Source organism: Microcaecilia unicolor, chromosome 3, assembly GCF_901765095.1.
Source record: "Microcaecilia unicolor chromosome 3, aMicUni1.1, whole genome shotgun sequence".
In the NCBI taxonomy this organism is placed as follows: domain Eukaryota; kingdom Metazoa; phylum Chordata; class Amphibia; order Gymnophiona; family Siphonopidae; genus Microcaecilia; species Microcaecilia unicolor.
The window spans coordinates 256,427,959-256,449,032 of NC_044033.1; the positions used below are offsets into that span (position 1 = coordinate 256,427,959).

A 21,074-nucleotide genomic window follows, 5' to 3' on the forward strand; every position below is an offset into this window, starting at 1 on the left:
CCTGCTCTCAGACTGAGGGAGCAGACAGCAGTAACAGCACTGGAAAGGGTGATGGGTGAATCGATATGAACAGAATTCATAAAAAGCCTGGGATCAGCTCAGAGGACCACTAAAATTAAGGAGAGAGATCAGCTGCAGTATACAGCACTGTACCAGTAAGGAACCTGACCATCACATGCCCCTTTCTGAAAAGGACCTTATTTCTAAATAAAATGTGTCACATCCAAATAGAGAAGAGTAATTTAAAAATGAATTAGTCTTTATTGCACTGTATAAAGGAAGCCCATTCCAGGATCAGTCATATCAGAATTCTGCTCCTTTGCTCCCCTCCAGAAAGCAAAGTTAAGCAGACCTACCTACCACCAAGTAAAAAAACAGACAGAACTGGTGAGAATCATCACACTGCAAGACAGGAGCGTGGACACAAACACACACATGTATATAGATATATATACACATATTTTTAAAGTGCAATGAATATGTTGAAGCACAGATGAACAGAAAAGCCATTTAGAGGTATGCATTAACAGGACGGAAGAGCAGGCATCAAGTTGCTCCATGCACCTCCCTTCAGCAGCAGCATGGGTCAGACTGTGTGCAGTGAAGTTTAATACACCTAAGGTCAGGAAGAGCGGCGCCGTGTAGAGTACATCTGAGCTGGGTCAGGAGGAACTGCCTTCAGAGCAGTCAGTTAAGAGCTGCTCGTGCACTTGTCTTCCTTTCTGTGTTGAGCTGCTCCCTCAGTCTTCTGTATGGTTCCATCATGAGAGTCCATAGTCTACTCCCATGCGGGGACAGAGAGCCATGTGTAGGCAGTGATGTCAGGGTGACATGTTGTGGCACAGCATGGCCATCGATGGGCTGGTTTTCCATTGTGCTGTAAGGTTGGATGAGGCGTGCCAAGCACAGTCAGGAAGGTTCACGATGAGAAGCACTGTAGTGTGGTTATGTGCTCCTGATGCTGTCAGACTGGCTGGAGGGCTGAGCAGGGGCATGGAGGCTCAGGGCGACAGGCTCTGTGGTGTGGCAGTGTCTTCCGTAGGTAGAATCTCGATGCTGCTATCAGGCTGGCTGGGAGACACACTGTCTGTCAGCTCCAGCTCCTGAGTCTGACTGGGGGACAGCGGCTGTGGGGAGCCATCACTCTCAGTGCTGTGGGTTGGGGATTTCACCTTTGCAAGACCCAGAACCTCCTGAACGTTAAGAGGCAGTTCCTGCGAGTTGTTTAAAAAGGGGGGGGGGAGGGGGAAAGAGAAAAAACAATAAAGAAAAAAATATACAGAAAAAGAATATAGACAAAGTAGACTGATGGCTTATCCCTTGCATAGCAGAGAACTAAGCGTCCAACTTCTATGACCATATAAATCCCTCCTCACCCACAGTGCACACAGCCTGGGGGGGGGGGGGCTCTATTCCCTGCCATTCCACCCAGCTCAACTGGACCCTGCACACTCTGCTCCAGAACATGTCATGCCTGCTGTTACCCCAATACCTGAAAGGGACCAGTGCATTAGACAGTCCTCTCTCTCTCATAGCTGCACTGCTACCTGGAAGGGACCACAATAATCAGACTGTTCTCTCTCTTAGATCTACTCTTAACACCCATGCAAGATTTACCCCTTGGTCACTTGGAGGTCTCAGCAAGCATCGCTTAGGCCCTGCCTCCATCTGAGCCCAGTGCACAGGCTTCCTAAACAATAATGCTACGTAACATTGTCAGATAACATTACACTCCCCAGAGGAAGTATTCTATAATACCACACCCTGTGGGGAGAACCTATTAAGAACATAAGAGTAGCCATACTGAGTCAGACCAATGGTACATCTAGCTCAGTATCCTGTTTTCCAAACAGTGGCCAATCCAGGTCACAAGTACTTGGCAGAAACACAAATCATGTTAACACTCCATACTACAAATCCCAGGTCAAGCAGTTGCTTCCCATGTCTGTCTCATTAGCAGACTATGGACTTTTCCTCCAGGAATTTGTCCAAATCTTTTTTAAACCCAGATATGCTAACCGCTGTTACCACATCCTCCAGTAAAGAGTTCTAGAGCTTAACTATTTGTTGAATGAAAAAAATATTTCCTATTTGTTTTAAAAATTATTCCATGTAACTTCCTCGAGTGTCCCCTATCATTTGTACTTTTGGAACGAGTAAAAAAAAAGTTTACTTGTACTCGTTCTACACCACTCAGGATTTTGTAGACCTCAATCATATCTCCCCTCCTTCGTCTCTTTTCCAAGCTGAAGAGCCCTAACCTCTTCAGGCTTTCCTCGTATGAGAGGAGCTCCATCTCCTTTATCATTTTGGTCGCTCTTCTTTGAACCTTTTCTAATTCCAATATACCTTTTTTGAGATATGACGACCAGAATTGAACACAATACTCAAGGTGATGTCACACCATGGATCGATACAGAGGCATTATAATATTGGCCTTTTATCATCCCTTTCCTAATAATTCCTAGCATCCTATTTGCTTTTTTGGCCACCGCCACACACTGGGCAGATTTCAGCGTATTGTCTACAATGACACCTAGATCTTTTTTCTTGAGTGCTGACCCCCAAGGTGGACCCTAGCGTCAGGTAACTATGATTCGGATTTTCTTTCCAATGTGCATCACTTTGCATTTGTCCACATTAAATTTCATCTACCACTTGGATACCCAGTCTTCTTTTTTCGTAAAGTCTTCCTTGAAAAAACATGTTCACTTTTTCACTAGGCCACCACTAACTTGACAATGTGTTGGTTGAATTTCTTCCACCTTATATACCTCTTGTTTATTTTCATTTTCCAAATAAAGACATTTATTCACTGAAAGGATTTGAACTCACAACCCTTTGTTCCAAAAACTTCCCACTAGACCAGCACTAACTTAACTGCCGTTCCCAGTAGGCCACTGGCTGCCCAGATTGTTCTACAATGCTAACAATCGGCATCAGTGGGCCTTAGGATACACCAGTCATAGACCTGGTACCACTGGGTATAATTTATGTTCCAGGAGATGCCTGTACCTGGGAGATATGCCCACTGGTCCATCCCTTTGCATTAATGCATGATACCACTCATGCATGTTCTTATGGCGTTACTTCTGTGCATTTAAAAGCATATCTGGTTATAAAATTGCCTTTATGTTCCCCTGTCAAGTGAACACAAAGGGCTTCAGCCCTTCAGTCTGGGTTAAAGGGCAGGAAAAGTTCCCAGTATGCCTGAAATTGTTTAAGTCCTGGTAAATCTTGCACGGGGATAGCAAGGGAAGGGAGTCCTCTTCACTCTGGGGAAGACAGAGATCCCAGTGGCACAGAAGAGAATGACAACAAACTCTGACCCTCTGCTGCCACTCCTATTTCTTCTCAGCTGCAGTCCCACCTGCTCTGCTAAACTCAGCTCCCACCTGAATGCACAGCAAAGTGACCGAAAGATCCACAATGAAACTGAGGAGATGCCAACACAAGTCACCTACCTGACAAGCCGTCAGCTGCTGATGCAGAGCTTCAGCACGGCACAAAACGTCCTCCACACTCATCCTCATGGTCAGCTCGTTAATATGCTGCACAAACAGAAAAGAAGCAAACTCAGCACGACAAGGAGAAGTAAAATCGGGCAATGCCAGAAAAGCAGATCAAAGAGAAAACAGGAAACTGGAAGACGAGTTACCCCCTACCTTCAAGATCTCATTAAATCCATAATCGGAACTCATCAGGGCTTCTCGTTCAGAGTCCAGGATGCCGCAAGCTACCAGCAGGTGAAAGTTAGGTCCAGGGAGACCTGTCCACAGGACCTACCGATGCAATACAAAAAAAAAAGTGTTGGTCGCAGGGACAACAACATGTGTATTTTTACTCACATAGGGGCCTTTAAAAATGGAACACAGTTCTTTAATGAATGAGCCTTGACAAAAAGACCCGACACGGGCCGTGTTTCGGTGACTAGCACCTGCGTCAGGGGTCACAGTGATGACGTGGAAAACTTGGGGAATAACTCGAATATATTCCTCTACAATATATTATTCCTTACCCCACGTCTCATATAGTAAAAGCTACAAAGCACCAAGGCACTTTCACTTTCTGTATCCATTTGGATACAGAAAGTGAAAGTATCCATTTGGATACAGAAAGTGAAAGTGCCTTGGTGCTTTGTAGCTTTTACTATATGAGACGTGGGGTAAGGAATAATATATTGTAGAGGAATATATTCGAGTTATTCCCCAAGTTTTCCACGTCATCACTGTGACCCCTGACGCAGGTGCTAGTCACCGAAACACGGCCCGTGTCGGGTCTTTTTGTCAAGGCTCATTCATTAAAGAACTGTGTTCCATTTTTAAAGGCCCGTGGTGCTGTTTTTTTTGTTTGGACTTTAGTTTGTACTTCGTTCCCTCTCTTTTGTTATATTTTCACTCACATACCAGGCTGGTTTTACCAGGGCTGCCAGGCAGACTGTTTTAAAAACTACTTTCCATTCTATAGAACTCTCTCATTCTGTCTCTAATTCTGCCACTTTAACACTTCTTTACAGAGTATCCACTAACTACAGTATTCTGAGACCATCATCAACTTGGCAGGTCAAAGCACCCGTTTAAGGATTTAGGATGGAACCAACCTTCATTAAGCCCAAGGGATTGTTAAAAGCCCATTTTTTTCCCCAGAGATGTCCTATTTGCAGGTTTGTGTGTTTCAAAGGTGCAGCATAGTACAGTCCTGTGTGATTTTCCTTTTACGTGTGCGATATAAGCTTTCCTATTACTTCTGTATGTTTTATGTTAATGTTTTTTTGGAGGGGTTTTAAATTATCAAACATATAAACGGCAAGTGACCGGCTCACCTGCAAATGTGCAGTAGAGTCGGAACGCTGAGAGTGTAGAAGTCCAAGCCCCGCCTCCACCAGCAGTACAGTCCAATAGGGAGGAGGACTTGGACATGGGCGTGGAAATCGGAGGAGGAGGCAGCAGGGAGGGAAGGGGAGGCCATAGGAAAACAAAAACTAGCACGTTGTTACGGGCTTAATGACTAGTTATATTGTAAGCCACCAAGACCTAATTTTGGCTACACAGTATACCAAGTTCCAATACACTAGAGTCTCTAGGTCTTGCGTGTTCCCCTCCACACCATGTCACAAGCTGACTATGCCCCTGCTGGCAGAGAACTCCAAGAAAGCGAGGCCGAAGGCTTTACCTCCCACAGCTGTAGCACATCTGGGAAGGAGAACTCCCGCTTAAACCAGATGAGGAGCCATCGGAAGCAGAAGCACAGCGTGCCGGACTCCTTGGCATCTGTGGAGAGATCGAGGACACGTGTGGTCAGTATGCTGAGATGGACATAGGGCAGTATAATAGCAAGGCCAGCACGTGGCAGGAAACACGGTGAAGCTTGGTGGCAGATTAATGTGGGAGAGGCTGCAAGTTACAGCAAGATAAACACATGTACCCAGGAAGTCGCACAGTGCAGGGTCCAGCACGTGGAGCAGCAGGCCCAGCTGAAGCAGCTGCCTCTTCATTCCTTCCTGGCTCTCCTCAAAGTTATGGTGCTGAAAGAAAACAAAAAAAAAAATCTACATAAGTACATAAGTATTGCCATACTGGGAAAGACCAAAGGTCCATCAAGCCCAGCATCCTGTTTCCAACAGTGGCAAATCCAGATCACAAATACCTGGCAAGATCCCCAAAAAAGTAGAAAACATTTTATACTGCTTCTCTCAGAAATAGTGGATTTTCCCCTAGTCCATTTAATAACTGTCTATGGACTTTTCCTTTAGGAAGCCATCCAAACCTTTTTTTAAACTCCGCTAAGCTAACCGCCTTTACCACATTCTCTGGCAACGAATGCCAGAGTTTAATTACACGTTCAGTGAAGAAAAAGTTTCTCAGATTCGTTTTAAATTTACTACATTGTAGCTTCATCACATGCCCCCTAGTCCTAGTATTTTTGGAAAGTGTGAACAGACGCTTCACATCTACCCGTTCAATTCCACTCATTTTATAGACCTCTATCATACCTCTCCTCAGTCGCCTTTTCTCCAAGCTGAAGAGCCCTAGCCGCTTTTGCCTTTCCTCATAGGGAAGTCGTCGCATCCCCTTTATCATTTTCGTCGCTCTTCTCTGCACCTTTTCTAATTCCACTATATCTTTTTTGAGATACTGCAACCAGAATTGAACACAATATTCGAGGTGCGGTCACACCATGGAGCGATACAAAGGCATTACAACATCTTCATTTTTGTTTTCCATTCCTTTAATAATACCTAACATTCTATTTGCTTTCTTAGCCGCAGCAACACACTGAGAAGAAGGTTTCAACGTTATCAGCAATGACGACATCTTGATCCCTTTCTCGGTCCGTGACTCCTAACGTGGAACCTTGCATGACGTAGCTATAATTCAGGTTCCTCTTTCCCCACATGCATCACTTTGCACCTGCTCACATTAAATGTCATCAGCCATTTAGTCGCCCAGTCTCGTAAGGTCCTCTTGAAATTTTTCACAATCCTCCCGCAATTTAACAACTTTGAATAACTTTGTGTCATCAGCAAGGAGAAATTAGATCTTACCTGCTAATTTGCTTTCCTTTAGTCCCTCCGGACCGGACCAGGATTGGACTGATGGGTTGTGCACGCCTACCAGCAGGTGGAGACTGAGAAAATTCTAAGACTAGAGAGCCCTGGCCATGTGACCCTAGCCTCAGTATTTGACTAAAAGCAGGAAAGAAAGAAATACGAGACTTCTGTGCCACATGGAATCCTAGCAGCCACAAAGCACCCGGCAAGGCCAAGTATCAGAGCTCACCAACAACTCTTACCAGAGAAGTGGTATGGCCCGATTTGTATTAGAGCTCACCAGCAACTCTCACCAGAGAAGTGGTATGGCTCACTTGTCTTATAGCTCACCAGCAACTCTCACCAGAGAAGTGGTATGGCTCACTTGTCTTATAGCTCACCAGCAACTCTCACCAGAGAAGTGGTATGGCTCACTTGTCTTATAGCTCACCAGCAACTCTCACCAGAGAAGTGGTATGGCTCACTTGTCTTATAGCTCACCAGCAACTCTCACCAGAGAAGTGGTATGGCTCACTTAAAGTTCCACATATATATACTAGCATGGCTTACCTAAAGGTTCACATATATATACTAGCATGGCTTACCCCAGCAACTCTCACCAGAGAAGTGGTGTGTCCCCTTTTGTAGGAAAGCTCACCAGCAACTCCTACCAGAGAAGTGGTATGGCTCACTTGAATTAGAACTCACCAGCAACTCTCAGCACAGAAGTGCTAAGGACCTCAAAGTTCTATACATATATAGATATATAAATATATACATACATATATATTCCAGCAACTGAACCCACCAGCAACTCCGACCAGAGACGTGGCATGGTCCACTTAAAGTCCTATAAATGTACAAGCGTCTTTTTTTTTTTTTTTAATACCCCGTTGAAAAAGTGACAAAATATGGGAGGGGCCTGGTCCGGTCCGGAGGGACTAAAGGAAAGCAAATTAGCAGGTAAGATCTAATTTCTCCTTCCTTAGCGTCCCTCCGGACCGGACCAGGATTGGACTGATGGGAAGTACCAAAGCAGTAACCTTAAGGGAGGGACCCTTTCAAACCCCTAAGCATCTCCGAGTTGCATAGATCACCTCCTGGCGACAATGAACATGTAGAGTGTATATCAATCAAAAGAGAATGAAGCTAAGCTCAAAATGGCACCGTACAAAATGTGCACCTAGTGCACCAAAAATCGCTGTGCGAAGGAAAGAACCCCGCTTCTCAAGATGGAGCATATGTTATAACACTCTCAGGAAATGGTCCCCCAGTGAGTAGACAAATAGAAGGTATGAATTCCTTAATCCGTCGAGATATAGTGAGGCCGAAACAACGGCAACCTTATCTTGACTAGAAGTACCAAAAGGAAGGACCAAATAGCTTGTAACAGCTCTCTAAATATATAAGATCTGTTTTAATATGTAAAGCATATATAAAGCATATAATTTCCTGTGATCTTGAACGCCAGTAGAAGAGTCCAGACCAGTAAGAAAAAAGTGATTGGAAAAGATGAAAAATGGGAAACTACAGTAGAGTGAAAAAGAAATACCCAGGTGAAGAAGTACTTCTTACCTAGACGTACTAGCTGTTTGGAAAAAAAAAAAAAAACCTGTATGAGAGAAACTTGCAGTTCTGACCCTGCTAGCTGAAGCCATGGCTACTAACAGTGTCTGAAAGGAGAAAGAAACCTTAAACAAGATGATTTTGAATTATCGTACGAAGAACAACACCACCCTGTCCCTCTGACAATGTCACTAAGGCACAGAGGCTAAAAGCTGAGAAGAGAATACTGCAACTACAAAAGATGCCATCCTGCTTAGCAAGGCTGAATACCTGTCCCAGACTGAGAGCATGCACCAGCCTAAGCAAGAGAGAAACAAAGAGGCCGGACTGGGGAAGAGAGAAGGTCCTCTAGAGAAAACAGAACCCCCCCCACCCCCGGCTCCATAAAAAGTCAAGATGACAACCTAAAAGGCAGCCTGGTATATCTGCAAGGAAAAAAAAAAACATAAGGGTTATGCCCCTGAGATCCAAATATCTAAGAGAAATGCCCGACCTGAAGAGAAGGCCACCATGCCAGAAGGGGATGGCATGCTACAGGGCTGGTCAGATGGTAGATCCATACAAATACTACTACTTAACATTTCTAAAGCGCTACTAGGGTTATGCAGCGCTGTACAGTTTAACATGGAAGGACGGTCCCTGCTCGAAGAGCTTACAATCTAAAAAGACAAATGTACAGTTAATCACATAGGTCAGACAGATTGGGGCAACCTATATGTTCGAAAGGTTAGGTTCCGAATGCAGCATTGAAGAGGTGAGCTTTAAGCAAGGATTTGAAGATGGGTAGGGAGGGGGCTTGGCGTAGGGATTCAGGAAGACTGTTCCAGGCATAGGGTGAGGCAAGGGAAAATGAGCGGAGCCTGGAATTGGCAATGGTGACTCCCCTTGAATAAAACAGACATCAGCCATGAAATAAACCAAACATCAGTGCGGATGTGAACCCACCTAGGAGGCAGGACGACTAGAGTCAGAGTGAGAACCGAAGCTGGGCCTCCCCGATGACATCTCACTGCACTGTTCACTAGATTACCCCTTAGGCAGCTTACAGAGAAAAGTGAAAACATGCAAAAATAAAATGACATATATGTCAATCGTGTAAAGGGGGGGCACATGCAAGCCCTGTAAAGAAACAGAATTACCAGATAGTAGAACTGTCCGAGGAAAGGATGTACCTTCAATACACAAGACCAGAGACCTACCAGGGGCCTCAATATGTAGCCTAAGAAGGCAACAGACCTACCAGGAGACCGAAGACCATTCTGAAAGAACATAAGCTAGAAACAGTCCTGCCAGAGAGCAGGATTGAGTCTTTGAAGTAACCTAAGATGATAACAGTCCTATGAGAGTACAGAAAGAGCATTCCGGACTAACATAACATGGCAACAATGCTGACCAAAGACAGAGTGCTCAGAATAAAACACTAGCCCTCAGGGATACCTCCTTGCTCCGAGAGCGACTGACAGTCCCCTAGTTGCAATGTAAAGAGAGCACATGGTAATCCTGAAAGCAAACCGAATGCCAAGAAGGAAAAAATTAAGTTGCAAAGTAAACAGACCACACGGTAGTCCTGGAAGTAACAACCAAATGCCTGGAGGAATGTCCTACTCAACTAATGCCGAAAAGAAGAGCAGCAGTCTTGAGGAAAAAAACAAAAGGGAAGCTGCAAATGCTTCAGAACACTCAAAAAGATAAAGAGCACAGGAGTGCAGCTCATGAGACTGCAAAAGGCAATTGCCCAGGGAAAAAGCCTTGCAACTATGTCGCACGTAACCCCAAAATATTGTGGAGACTGTGAAATATTTAGACGACTCTTGGCCACCAGTACTAGGCATCCTGAGAACCATAAAAATTGCACTTCTCGGTCTGCGACTTGCTGACTTGTCGACAAGAGGTTTTTTTTTTTTTTTTTAAATAGCTAGCTGACTCGCCATGAGTGAAGAAGAATCTCCCCTTTTCTGAGGGGTAGCATAACTATGATGAACTTTTAGAGACTGGAAAACAGTGTTGAGAAGGAACATTATTGCGCATTGTGAGCTGGTCACCCTTCCAGGACCCAGCCCGGGCGGACCCTGCTTAGCTTCCTTCACACCGGGCTCTATCCTTCTCAGAAACTCTCCTAAGAGAAATATGCAGAAACGTTTGAATCAAAAAATGTGCTGAACGAAGCTTCACTATGGATCGAAGGCTTTCATGAAAGACTTGAGACTTTGAGAGCGCTCTTGACAGCATTTAGAATTGAAATAGGAGGAAGGAAAATTCCTTCTTAGGAACTAGGTTCTTGTGATAAAGATTTGAGACATTGAGAGTACGCTTGATAGTAGTGAGATTCCAAATAGGAGGAAGGGAGATCCATTCTTAGGAACTAGAAATTAAAATTGCATTCGGAAGAATCAAGAGAGAAAATGGTCTAAGATCCAAGAGTCTATGTAGGGAGACCCCTACTTCACATGCCTTGCCGTGAGAGCGATAGAGAAAGGAGGCAAAATGAAAAGCATAACCATCTAAAAATAAAACCGCAAGAACTCCTGGACAGAGGAAATAAGAAGATGACTGTCATGTAAGAGTAGCCTGCAACTATGATTTCATGACACAAAGTTAAACAGGTGACAATGGCATGTACCTATGATAACATCCTTACTGGCCCCATGCCTGTGGAAGAACAAACGTATAGCTAACATATAGGAAATATCCTGGTATGGAAAGCAACCTTTCGAAAAATGCTATAACAAAAAAAAAAAAAAACACAACTGTGAACTACCTTCCCACAGACATTGGAGCCGACTCTGTAGGTGCTTGAGCACCCCCAATATTGAGAAAAACTCATGTATATGTCCAGGGAGGGGTCATTTCCATTGGACTTAGCACCCCCAATAATTTTGAAAAGTTGGCTCCTAGCCCACAGACAAACGCCACCCGAGATTATAAAGAAACAAACATCAAACAGGCTGGCCAAGTGATGTATATATAGTGGGACACAGACATACAGGAGTCCCAGAGAGAAATAAATTGCTAAAACTGGGACCTGCACCCAGTTCTGTAGCCCACCTTTTGATGCTGCTTTTAACTCCTAACCCTTTTTCACTCTGTTCAGAACCCTTATTTTAACCTGCTCACTTTAAAATCTCCTTATCTCTTGTTTGTTCTGTCTGTCCTAATGAGATTGTAAGATCTGAGGAGCAAGGACTGTCTCTTCATGTTCAAGTGTACAGTGCTGCATTTTTCTAGTAGCGCTTTAGAAATTATAAACAGTAGTAGTAGCAGCTTCAGAGACTGTAGTGCTGACTATTAGGCTACAGCAACCAGCTACTCAACATTAAAAACATAAAAAGCAAAGAAATGACCCCCCCTAAAGAACATAGGCGACTCCTGAGGAAGATCAGCCCCAAACAGCCCGAAGACGGCGAAAGAGAAGGTCCCGATGCACCCCCCAGCGGCGCACAATATTTACAGGAGCCGGAAGAGGAGATCCCCCGACGCTGGCCTACAGCGCAGCGTCTCAGCTTCTCGGACATGACTGTAATGCGCGTACCCGATTCGCGCCAAACTCTTTTTTTTTTTTTTTTTTTAAAGCCCTGCTCCGCCGAACAAACCGCTAAGGGAAGAACACAAACGGCAGTGCTAAATAAAATACAGCTCAACTCTAAAAGAGGGCTGAAAACAAAAAGCTGCAGCTTACTCTTTTTTTTTTTTTACACAGCTGACTCACAGCATTCCCATGCAATCAAACGGAGCTGTCTGCTCATTCAGTCAGTGGGGACAAGTTGTCTTTTTTTTTTTTATACCTAAACTCCAAATTACTGCTGCCTCTTTTTTTTTTTTAACCAGCTAGATAATATAGACACCCAAAACAGCAACCAGAGTTGCCTGCTCGTTAAAGTAATGTGGAAAACTCCGCTGAAGAGTAATAGAACAACACAGAGCTGTCTGCTCGTTAGAAGCCGGGGGATATAGCTTGCTCCTTAAAATGCTTATAAGATTTAACTTTCTATAGTGGCTGCCTCTCCCAAAGACATACACCTTTCTAAACAAAGGGTAGTCCTTCCCAGCTACGTATGGGAGATGGGGAGGAAGGGGGGAGGGACCCGGAGACATCCGAGTTTGACACCCCCAGAGGCTGTAAAAGAAAGAAAGGAAAAGAAGTCCCTACCTGACCAGTGTCTAACAGAGAATTCCTAGGCACAGAAGAAGAGGTAGCAATGTTGTTTTTATTATTAACCTCTAAAAGAGAAAGATAAAGAGAGAGACTAATGGGCTCGCTTCCTACCTGCTGGGAGACTGAGAAAATACTGGGGCTAGGGTCACATGGCCAGGGCTCTCTAGTCTTAGAACTTTCTCAGTCTCCACCTGCTGGTAGGCGTGCACAACCCATCAGTCCAATCCTGGTCCGGTCCGGAGGGACGCTAAGGAAATTTAATTACCTCACTAGTTACTCCCATCTCTAGGTCATTTATAAATATGTTAAAAAGCAGCGGCCTAGCACAGAGCCCTGGGGAACCCCATTAACTACCCTTCTCCATTGAGAATACTGACCATTTAACCCTACTCTCTGTTTTCTACCTTTCAACCAGTTTTTAATCCACAATAGAACACTACCTCCTATCCCATGACTCTCCAATTTCCTCTGGAGTCTTTCATGAGGTACTTTGTCAAATGCCTTCTAAAAATCAAGATACACAATATCAACCGGCTCACCTTTATCCACATGTTTGTTCACCCCTTCAAAGAAATGTAGTAGATTGGTACCTTGAAATTTCACAAGGACCCACTGCAGCGGGATGGAGATGATATGTGAGCTTGCTGAGCCCCTGGGACCCATGTCTTTCCCAGCAAGGACTCCCTTCCACAAGGCCTTGCACTTATTACCCACAGGTTCTGGAATAGCGAGAAGCTACGTAATGGAACATCACATTTTGTGAACCTCAGAATCTTTTTGGGGGGGTGGGGGAAGAGACTTACAGTGTCCCCAGAAACCATCAGGGGAATACCTGCCCAGATGCATGTAGGACCCCGGCTGGTGGGTGGGAGGTTGCATTCAGATGCAAGTCTGAAGGCGCAGAGGCAGGGGACTATACTAATGCCCTCCAAACAGAGTCCCACTCTGAGAGCAATGTGCCCCATCCGCCCGTCCTTCCCGTTCACTCACCACCAGTTCCATGAAGGCACAGAAGCACCAGAAAGCATCCACCTCATTCTGCATCACGTAGAGGATGGGCGAGAGCAGGTCACTCATTCCCTGCACGTACCCTGCAATCAAAGACATGGTGTCAGAACCAAGAGAGAGGTGGGGGCTTGCAGGAGGCAGACCCAAGCGCTAGCACACCAGGTTATATGGACAAGAACTTGAGGGACAGACTGCCAGGCTCAGAAGGAACATAGAGATAGAGAGAGATAGATAGACACAGAGACAGAGAGAGATAGAGTGAAATGTACATATAACATCCATTACAACCAGGAGAGCTAGTTATTACACAGCGCAGACACTGGAGACCCCCGGACCAATCACCACCACACAGCACAGATACTGGAAGAACGAGATCAAGGATAACTCACCCAGATCAAAGTTAAACATGCAGTAAGTCGTAAGTACATCATTGAGAAGCACAAGGCCCGGATTACTACTTCCCTCGTAGAACTTGTTATTACGATCAGTCCGGCTAACGTCTCTCTCTGAAAAAAAAAATCCAAGGGGCAAGGACAATGAGAAAACTGAAAACTGTGCTGCACACCCCCAGCCTCCTCCCGCCCTCACTTATGAAGCTGCACAGAAATGAACCGATTAGAAAGTTGCAGGCCTGAGAGTTTATCTACGAGGCTGCACTGACAGTAACCCCCAAGCCTGCTCCTTCCTCATTCACTCACCTATGAGGCTACGGTATCCTCGAAGCAACGAGTTCCTCTTCTCCTGATCTTCAGACACCGATTTCCACTGTAGCTTCATGCGGAAATATTCATCCCTGAGGAGAGATACATGGGTGAGTACCTCTTGCCCCCCGCACCACGGCAAGGACAGACACAGCCTCAGAGGTTCCACATAAGGAAAATTAGTCGGTACTCACGTCTTCCTTCTCAGCAGTACCTTGCGCTCTTCGGATGTGCTCTCCCAGGGGTAATAGCCCAGCAAAAACTTCCACACATCCTTCCGCAGCCCAGGACTCAAACCCTGTCACGGAGGCAAGGTGACAGCTCTGGGTCAAGCAGTTAAAAAGTAAACCTACCCCTCAAGTACAGTCAGCCTGACAGGAAATGACAAGTAACAGAAGAGAGAAAAAACAATCCCAGGAGCTCCCTGCAAGGAAGAGAACAGGCCCTGTTCACTGAAAGCACGAAGGAGAAAAGACACAGGCTTACTGCCATGGTGTGCAAAGAAGAGAGACTTTGAAGCGTAGAGAGGAGATGTACACTTACCCCAGTAAATATGCGTTTCTTCAGGTCCTCCACACCACTGACTCTGCCATCTGCATCCACATGTTTTTCCCATTCCTGCTCAGTCACTGCCAGCTGACGCTGAACACTCGGTCTGTCGCCCAGGTTGGCCTGCTGCAGCGCCCGTTAATAAAAGTGTTACAACAGGGATGAAAACTAAAATTTCCACCATCATAACATGACAGCAGGACACACCCCGCATCTCAACAGCAGATTATACACCAGTACACTATGCACCAGCCTGCTCACCCCGTTCCCTCCAATCCTCTGATCATACTTACACAGGTGATGACCTCAAACCCGGGCTCATCCTCCAGCCCCATGGCCATCTCCGACAGAGGCCTCTGCTGGGACCCATCATGAGGCTTGAGAGCTCCTCGGAAGAAGTTGGTGACCTTAGAGAAGCTTCCAAAAGTGGCAGAATATGGGTCTTGTAAGAAGCGCTGCAACCACAAGCAGATAGGAAAAATAGACACCCGGAGATTACTTACAATAGAGACTGAAATAACGGTGAGAGAAAACATGCAAACCGTGTATGTGTGAGTGTGTGTATGAGAAAAAAATAGAAAAAGAAACTGGATTAAAGGGAAAGGGATTGGGACTTGATATACTGTCTTTCTGTGGGTTTTGCTACTACATTCAAAGTGGTTTACATAGTATATACAGGTACTTATTTGTACCTGGGTTAAGTGACTGTGGTGGGAATCAAACCCAGTTCCCCAGGGTCAAAGTCTGCTGCACTAACCACTAGGCTACTCCTCCAATAGCAACAGTCCATCTAGAAGCTCAAATAGTAGCAACGGAATGGGACTTGATATATTGTCTTGGATTACATAGTATATACGGGTACTTATTTGTACCTGGGGCAATGGAGGGTTAAGTGACTTGCCCCGAGTCACAAGGAGCTGCACTAACCACTAGGCTACTCCTCTATTAAAGACAGAGCCAAGATGCAATGTGGCCAAAGACACGCGTGTCCATATAACCTTGGGGGGGGGGGGGGGGGCGAAGAGAGAGGATTCTGCACATAAATACTTAAATTCAAACACATTTGTCAGAACAGCAGAATATAATCATGGTCTGAATAATGCTTAGTTTAATACCTGATAAATACCTGATAATACCCTCTCCCCAGGGTCCTGGTCTCAAGCTTCTCCCCTAAATTCAGTCTCCCAACTGTTCACCCATAGGCTCAATAGTCCAGCTACCTTTCCATCCTTTCGCACAGGGAATATCTTCAGCTCTCTCGCCCACCCACCCACATCTGGCTTTATTCTCCACAGTTTCCCCCAGCTTGTCTACTACTACTTCTATATAGAGCTACTAGACGTATGCAGCGATGTACACTGAACACATAAGGGATAGTACCTGCTCGACAGAGCTTACAATCTAAAACAGGACAAATAAAGAATATACAAGGCAGGAATGCTAAAACAGATGTAAGGGTTAGGAGTTAAAAGAAGCATCAAAAAGGTGGGCTTTTAGCTTAGATTTGAAGACAGCCAGAGATGGAGCTTGACATACCGGCTCAGGAAGTCTATTCCAGGCACATGGTATAGCAAGACAACCCCCAGCTCTCGACCTCACCCCACCTTTACTTCCTATCCTCAGCAAGCCGCAGCTCAATCCCCCTCCCTAGGGACACACTGCAGCAGCCCCCTACCCCCCACAGGCCGAGGCTTCCTCTTCTGATCCAAATACCTTTACACTCTCTCTCTTCTAGCCACCTCCTGGTCCCCACGCAGAATAACACGTTTCTGTACTAGTTCTGCCCAGATTGTCATCCTCAGACGTACATTCACCAGCACAGACATACATTCACCAGCAGCAGGCCAGAAGCCGTTCAAAACTCCCGTGCATTCACCGGCACCAGGCCAGAAAAACAGGTTCACACAAAACACAGGTGCACTTACCGACACAAGGTGGGAAGAATTATCATCAAAGAGCTGGAGTTCATCAAAAGAATGAGAAAGAGCATAGGAATCATGCGAGTAAACCAAGTACAGGCGGGAGTCTTTGGGAGAGCTGTGGCAAGAGAAACAGATGCTCAGTCTCACCAGAATGACCACCAATACCAGCCCAAAGAGCAGCAAAGGAACTACTTTAGCTGTCCCAGCAATATGTGTGCCTCTGCCTCATGACTGTGACTGCTCCCTCCCTATCCTCCTTCCCAGTTGTGACCACTCGCTCCCTCCCTGCCCCCCCCCCATACCTCCTCTCTTGGTTGTGACCACTCCCTCCCTGCTCTCTTCCCTAGCTCTTCCTGACCTACCTACTGCCTGCTCTACATAAGTACATAAGTATTGTCATACTGGGACAGACCAAAGGTCCATCAAGCCCAGCATCCTGTAACAGTGGCCAATCCAGGTCACAAATACCTGGCAAGCTCCCCAAAAAAGTACAAAACATTTTATACTGCTTATCCCAGAAATAGTGGATTTTCCCCAAGTCCAATTTAATAATGGTCTTTGGACTTTTCCTTTAGGAAGCCATCCAAACCTTTTTTAAACTCTGCCAAGCTAACCGCCTTTACAACATTCTCTGACAACGAATTCCAGAGTTTAATTACATGTTGAGTGACAAAAAGTTCTCTTCAATAGTTTTAAATTTACTACTTTGTAGCTTCATTGCATGCCCCTAGTCCTAGTATTTTTGGAAATCAGAAGTACCTGTAACCCTCTAGCCCGGTGCTTCCCAAACTTATCCAGTGTAATCCCATTTTAAAACACCTTAAAATTCATACAACCATGGGTGATAATGAAAATAAAATAGCAGACCTCCCCTTCTCTCTCATCCACTTCCTCCTTCCATAACGTATGCTAACAGCAACAACTGCTATGGTGGCCCTCGTCACAACAGAAGCCTGTGTGTCCATGTGCGCTCACAGACCTCAGAACCAATCAACAGGAAAGAACAGAGTGTCTTGTGAACATTCACAGACTCACAGGCCTCGTGCTGGCTGCCTCTACTAGGCATTAGTCTCAGTGGAGGTCCAGAGGGATGAGGAGCAGCTCTTTTGCTGCAACTTCATAGGGGAACCACTGCTCCAGGGTGCTCCCTCCCTCTTTTCACACTCACGTGGCCAGGATCACATATTTGGACAGGGCCTTCAAAAGAGCTCTTGTGCCACCGTGGTGAAAGTGCAGGGCCTGAATGGATACTCCATCCTTGGTCATGAAAATGAGATAGGACCAGCCGAGGCCTGGCTTATTCTTCCGGATGGACTTCAGCTCCGACAAGCTGAGGGAGAAGGCCCACTTTCCGCGGGGCCCAGCCTTCACTGCTGGGGCTGCAACACAAGATGTACACAGATAGGACACCCACAAAATACATTACGGATCCCAAAGAGCGAAGAAAGGTGCCACTGATGGGACAGGAAGTTTCCTGCATACTAGCTCCTTCTACTTCTGTTCAATTTCTGCTGCAACCAGATGACTTGTCAAACTTTTACCCTACCCAAAATAACATCTGCACCAACACCACCATGTTACATAACATTCCTCACTGAAACCCAACAGCCACTTCTGGACTGTAGCTACCTGGGATCTCCTCCGAAGCACGGGCTCTCGTCCCCACAGTGCTGATCACAGCCCAGTCTGGTTCATAGCCTGGGTCATACAGGTCTTCCTCTGCACGGCACACCACATTCCCAGGGGACTCCTGCAGACGCAAAAGCAAAAAAAGTTATCAAAATAGTACCACTCAGCATAAAGGGCTTTTGGGGACAAAGACTGACAGAAAGGGACAAGGAGATGCAGCAACACTCAGTATAGAGAGACTAAGGACAGACATTTTGTCAGGAAGGAAGGGAGAGACACAGGTAAACCTGACTAGGATTAGTTTAAAGCAGTGGTATTTGCAGGTCCGTGCAGTCACCTTTTTGGAGTAGACAATCTGGGGTGCATCACCGATCTCATTCACTGGCATCCACTGTACGACCACATCTGAGGTCTGAGAATAGATGAACAGTGAGGAAACCAGCAGCATTAACAAGCCCCATCCAAAATCTCTAGCATCCCCTCCCTTCCATGTCCCTTCACAATCCCATGAGCCTCCAGCACAGCTATTACCCAAACATGCAGACTTAAAACCTGGTGGCCCCTCTAGATGAAACCCAGTACACCACCTGCTGCAGCAACCTGGCCACAGCCTACCAGAAAGGTTTAAGCGTTAATTCTATTTTATTTAGTTAAAATCTCCTCTATTTTTACCCCATGCCTCCTAGAAGTCAGTTATTTCAGTCTCCTTCATCCATTTAAACATTTCCCACCTTTTGTATAAAAAGGTGTTTTAAGACATTGCTCCTCCGATCATGATTCCCTATTCTAGGTATTTCTTTTACTTCTAATTCCATTTATGCTCTCGAGAGTCATCCAGAAAAAGGAAAAATGTTTCCTTCTAACCCTATGCTGACAATGTTATTGAATAAAACGTATCCCAGGGCTGATCCCCAAGACGCTCCACTAATCTCTGCTCTCTCCTCAGAGTTGCCCCGTTTATCTAAACTAGCCCTGGACTGCTCCGGTTATTTGCACGTGTTCTGTGCACACACTGTCAAAAGCTGTGATGAAATCCAAATAAATCACATGCAGCTACTAGCCTCCTCTGAGTTCTTGTATCCAACATGCCCCTGCAGCTGTGTCACTGGGCTGCTGCCTCTCTTTGCATCCCTGAGGGATCTCACTAGGCTCCTGCCTTCAAGTTCTGACTGTGGCTTTTCCCTGCAGGTCTCTTTGTGATGGACGAGGATTCTCCTGGAGCAGAGTACCCTCCTTTCTTTGAGTCTGAAGAGAGCACAGATGGGGCCTAGTCTCGAGCCACCCACAGAAATCAGATTTGCTTGATGCTTCTCTCTCTCTGCTAAAACTGAGCCACACCAGATCCTTCACTAAATATATTTGCCAGAGTGCAGAACACATGGCTGTGACCTAGTACCAGACACTGAGCTGTGCTCCTGAAAACCAGAGAAAAAAGTATGCGTAGGGCCAGAGCTGGTTCGGAGTCTGAGCTACTGCAACAATACTGGTTAATGTCTTCTCAGGAGTCCAGGGTGCCCATCTGTGCTGATTAAACTCATCTTTCATGAAACTCCCAAACGCTTGAAACTATGGCATCTGCCATCTTAAACAATTACAGAAATCCAAGATCAGGCCCGAATATAAACCACCTGGGTTTTAGTCTCAGGTTGAACACATTATTAAACTGGAACGGTTACTGTCAGGCCAGAAGAGTAGGAGACATCAGGGAGTTCCTACCTTCTCAATAATGCGGATAACTCCAGGGATCAGCGAGTCCTGGTCCTGTTGTCTCTTTGCACTGGTGTGGAGGAACACTCCATCCTTCTCAAAAACCACCTGGAAAAATAAAAACATTATTTGGTGAAAAAATGATCTGGCAGCAGTTAGGCAGCTCAAGGGAATGAACCCTAAAGTGGAGGAGTAGCCTAGTGGTTAGTACAGTGGACTTTGATCCTGGGGAACTGAGTTTGATTCCCACTGCAGCTCCTTGTGACTCTGGGCAAGTCACTTAACCCTCCATTGCCCCTGGTACAAAATAAGTACCTGAATATAAACTGCTTTGAATGTAGTTGCAAAAACCACAGAAAGGCAGTATATCAAGTCCCATTTCCCTTCCCTAACAGTGGACACCAGATTCTGGGAGTTTACAACTTCCAAACTTTTTCCAAATATCCACCAAGTTTATTAAGAATTTACTATCCCACCCCCTGATACATATATATCTGAGTGGCACACAAATCTCTACACAAACCACACCTAGTACTCAGCCACAAACCATCTACCTCTTCCCAACACAATCCAGTGCTCAGTGAATCCCAAGCTGGGGGGGAGGGGGGGGGTTGCTTTTATTTCTACAGTTTTATAGCTAGAAAGTTCTCTGAATCAGAGCAGAAAGATACACTTTTCCCTCCTGCTACTCCAGGGCCCTCATTTCTGACCCCCTCCCCTGCCACTCCAGGGCCCTCATTTCTGACTCCTTTTCCCTCCAGCCCTCACTCCTGCCTCCAGCTTCCCCGCCTTCAACCACCTGTCACCTCCCTCCTTCCCGAGACTCTCCTTTCCCTACCTCTCGGGTCTGGCCCCTCTTTTAGTCCTACCTCCAGCATCCCTTCCCTCTCCACGCTCCCCCTGCCCTGATTCTTGCCTCGAGGATCTCTACCCCCTCCTCCATCTGTCCCCAGGTCCAGCCCCCAGTCTTCTCCTCTCTCTCTTCCCTCACCTTCTCACAAGCCTCCATCACCCAAAAAAAATACCACACAGCAGGCCCGCCCCTCAACGTCACTTCCGCACCAGCTGCCGCCTGAGAAGGTCACAGGTCACACGCTCTGTCATAGCAACGCCAACTTCCGCTTCGGCCCGTGTTCATTGACGCCCAACTGGCTACGCCTCTAAATCCTCCTTTTCCCGCCCAAGGAGGTTCTCAATCTAACCTCTTTGGTCCCGCCGCTGCGCGAACAGGCCACGCCCCATTCTAAGGCTCGCCCCGTGACCTCTTCCTCGGTCCGCCCCAGGCTCCGCCATCATTGTAAGGGGCAACC

General features: G+C 46.0%; 1 protein-coding gene across 4 annotated transcripts; it reads right to left on the bottom strand.

Annotated features, from left to right (window-relative positions):
- Window positions 1-241: 241 nt before the first annotated feature.
- TBC1D17 (TBC1 domain family member 17) lies at window positions 242-20,873 on the bottom strand. Of its 4 annotated transcripts, none has more exons than XM_030197987.1 (17): window positions 20,827-20,873; window positions 19,774-19,872; window positions 18,395-18,469; window positions 18,058-18,178; window positions 17,597-17,807; window positions 16,432-16,543; window positions 14,800-14,961; window positions 14,501-14,632; window positions 14,152-14,255; window positions 13,955-14,049; window positions 13,646-13,762; window positions 13,239-13,339; window positions 5,425-5,524; window positions 5,173-5,270; window positions 3,666-3,782; window positions 3,465-3,551; window positions 242-1,214 (listed from the first exon to the last, which is right to left on the bottom strand). In XM_030197987.1, exons 1-17 carry the CDS (start codon window positions 20,866-20,868, stop codon window positions 1,002-1,004), a joined length of 1,986 nt encoding a protein of 661 aa, XP_030053847.1. In that variant the 5' UTR covers window positions 20,869-20,873; the 3' UTR covers window positions 242-1,001. The 4 variants fall into 4 exon arrangements, with proteins under 4 accessions (XP_030053847.1, XP_030053849.1, XP_030053848.1 ...); XM_030197989.1 differs by having other exon boundaries at window positions 20,756-20,833; XM_030197988.1 differs by lacking the exon at window positions 20,827-20,873 and adding an exon at window positions 20,681-20,740.
- Window positions 20,874-21,074: the final 201 nt, after the last annotated feature.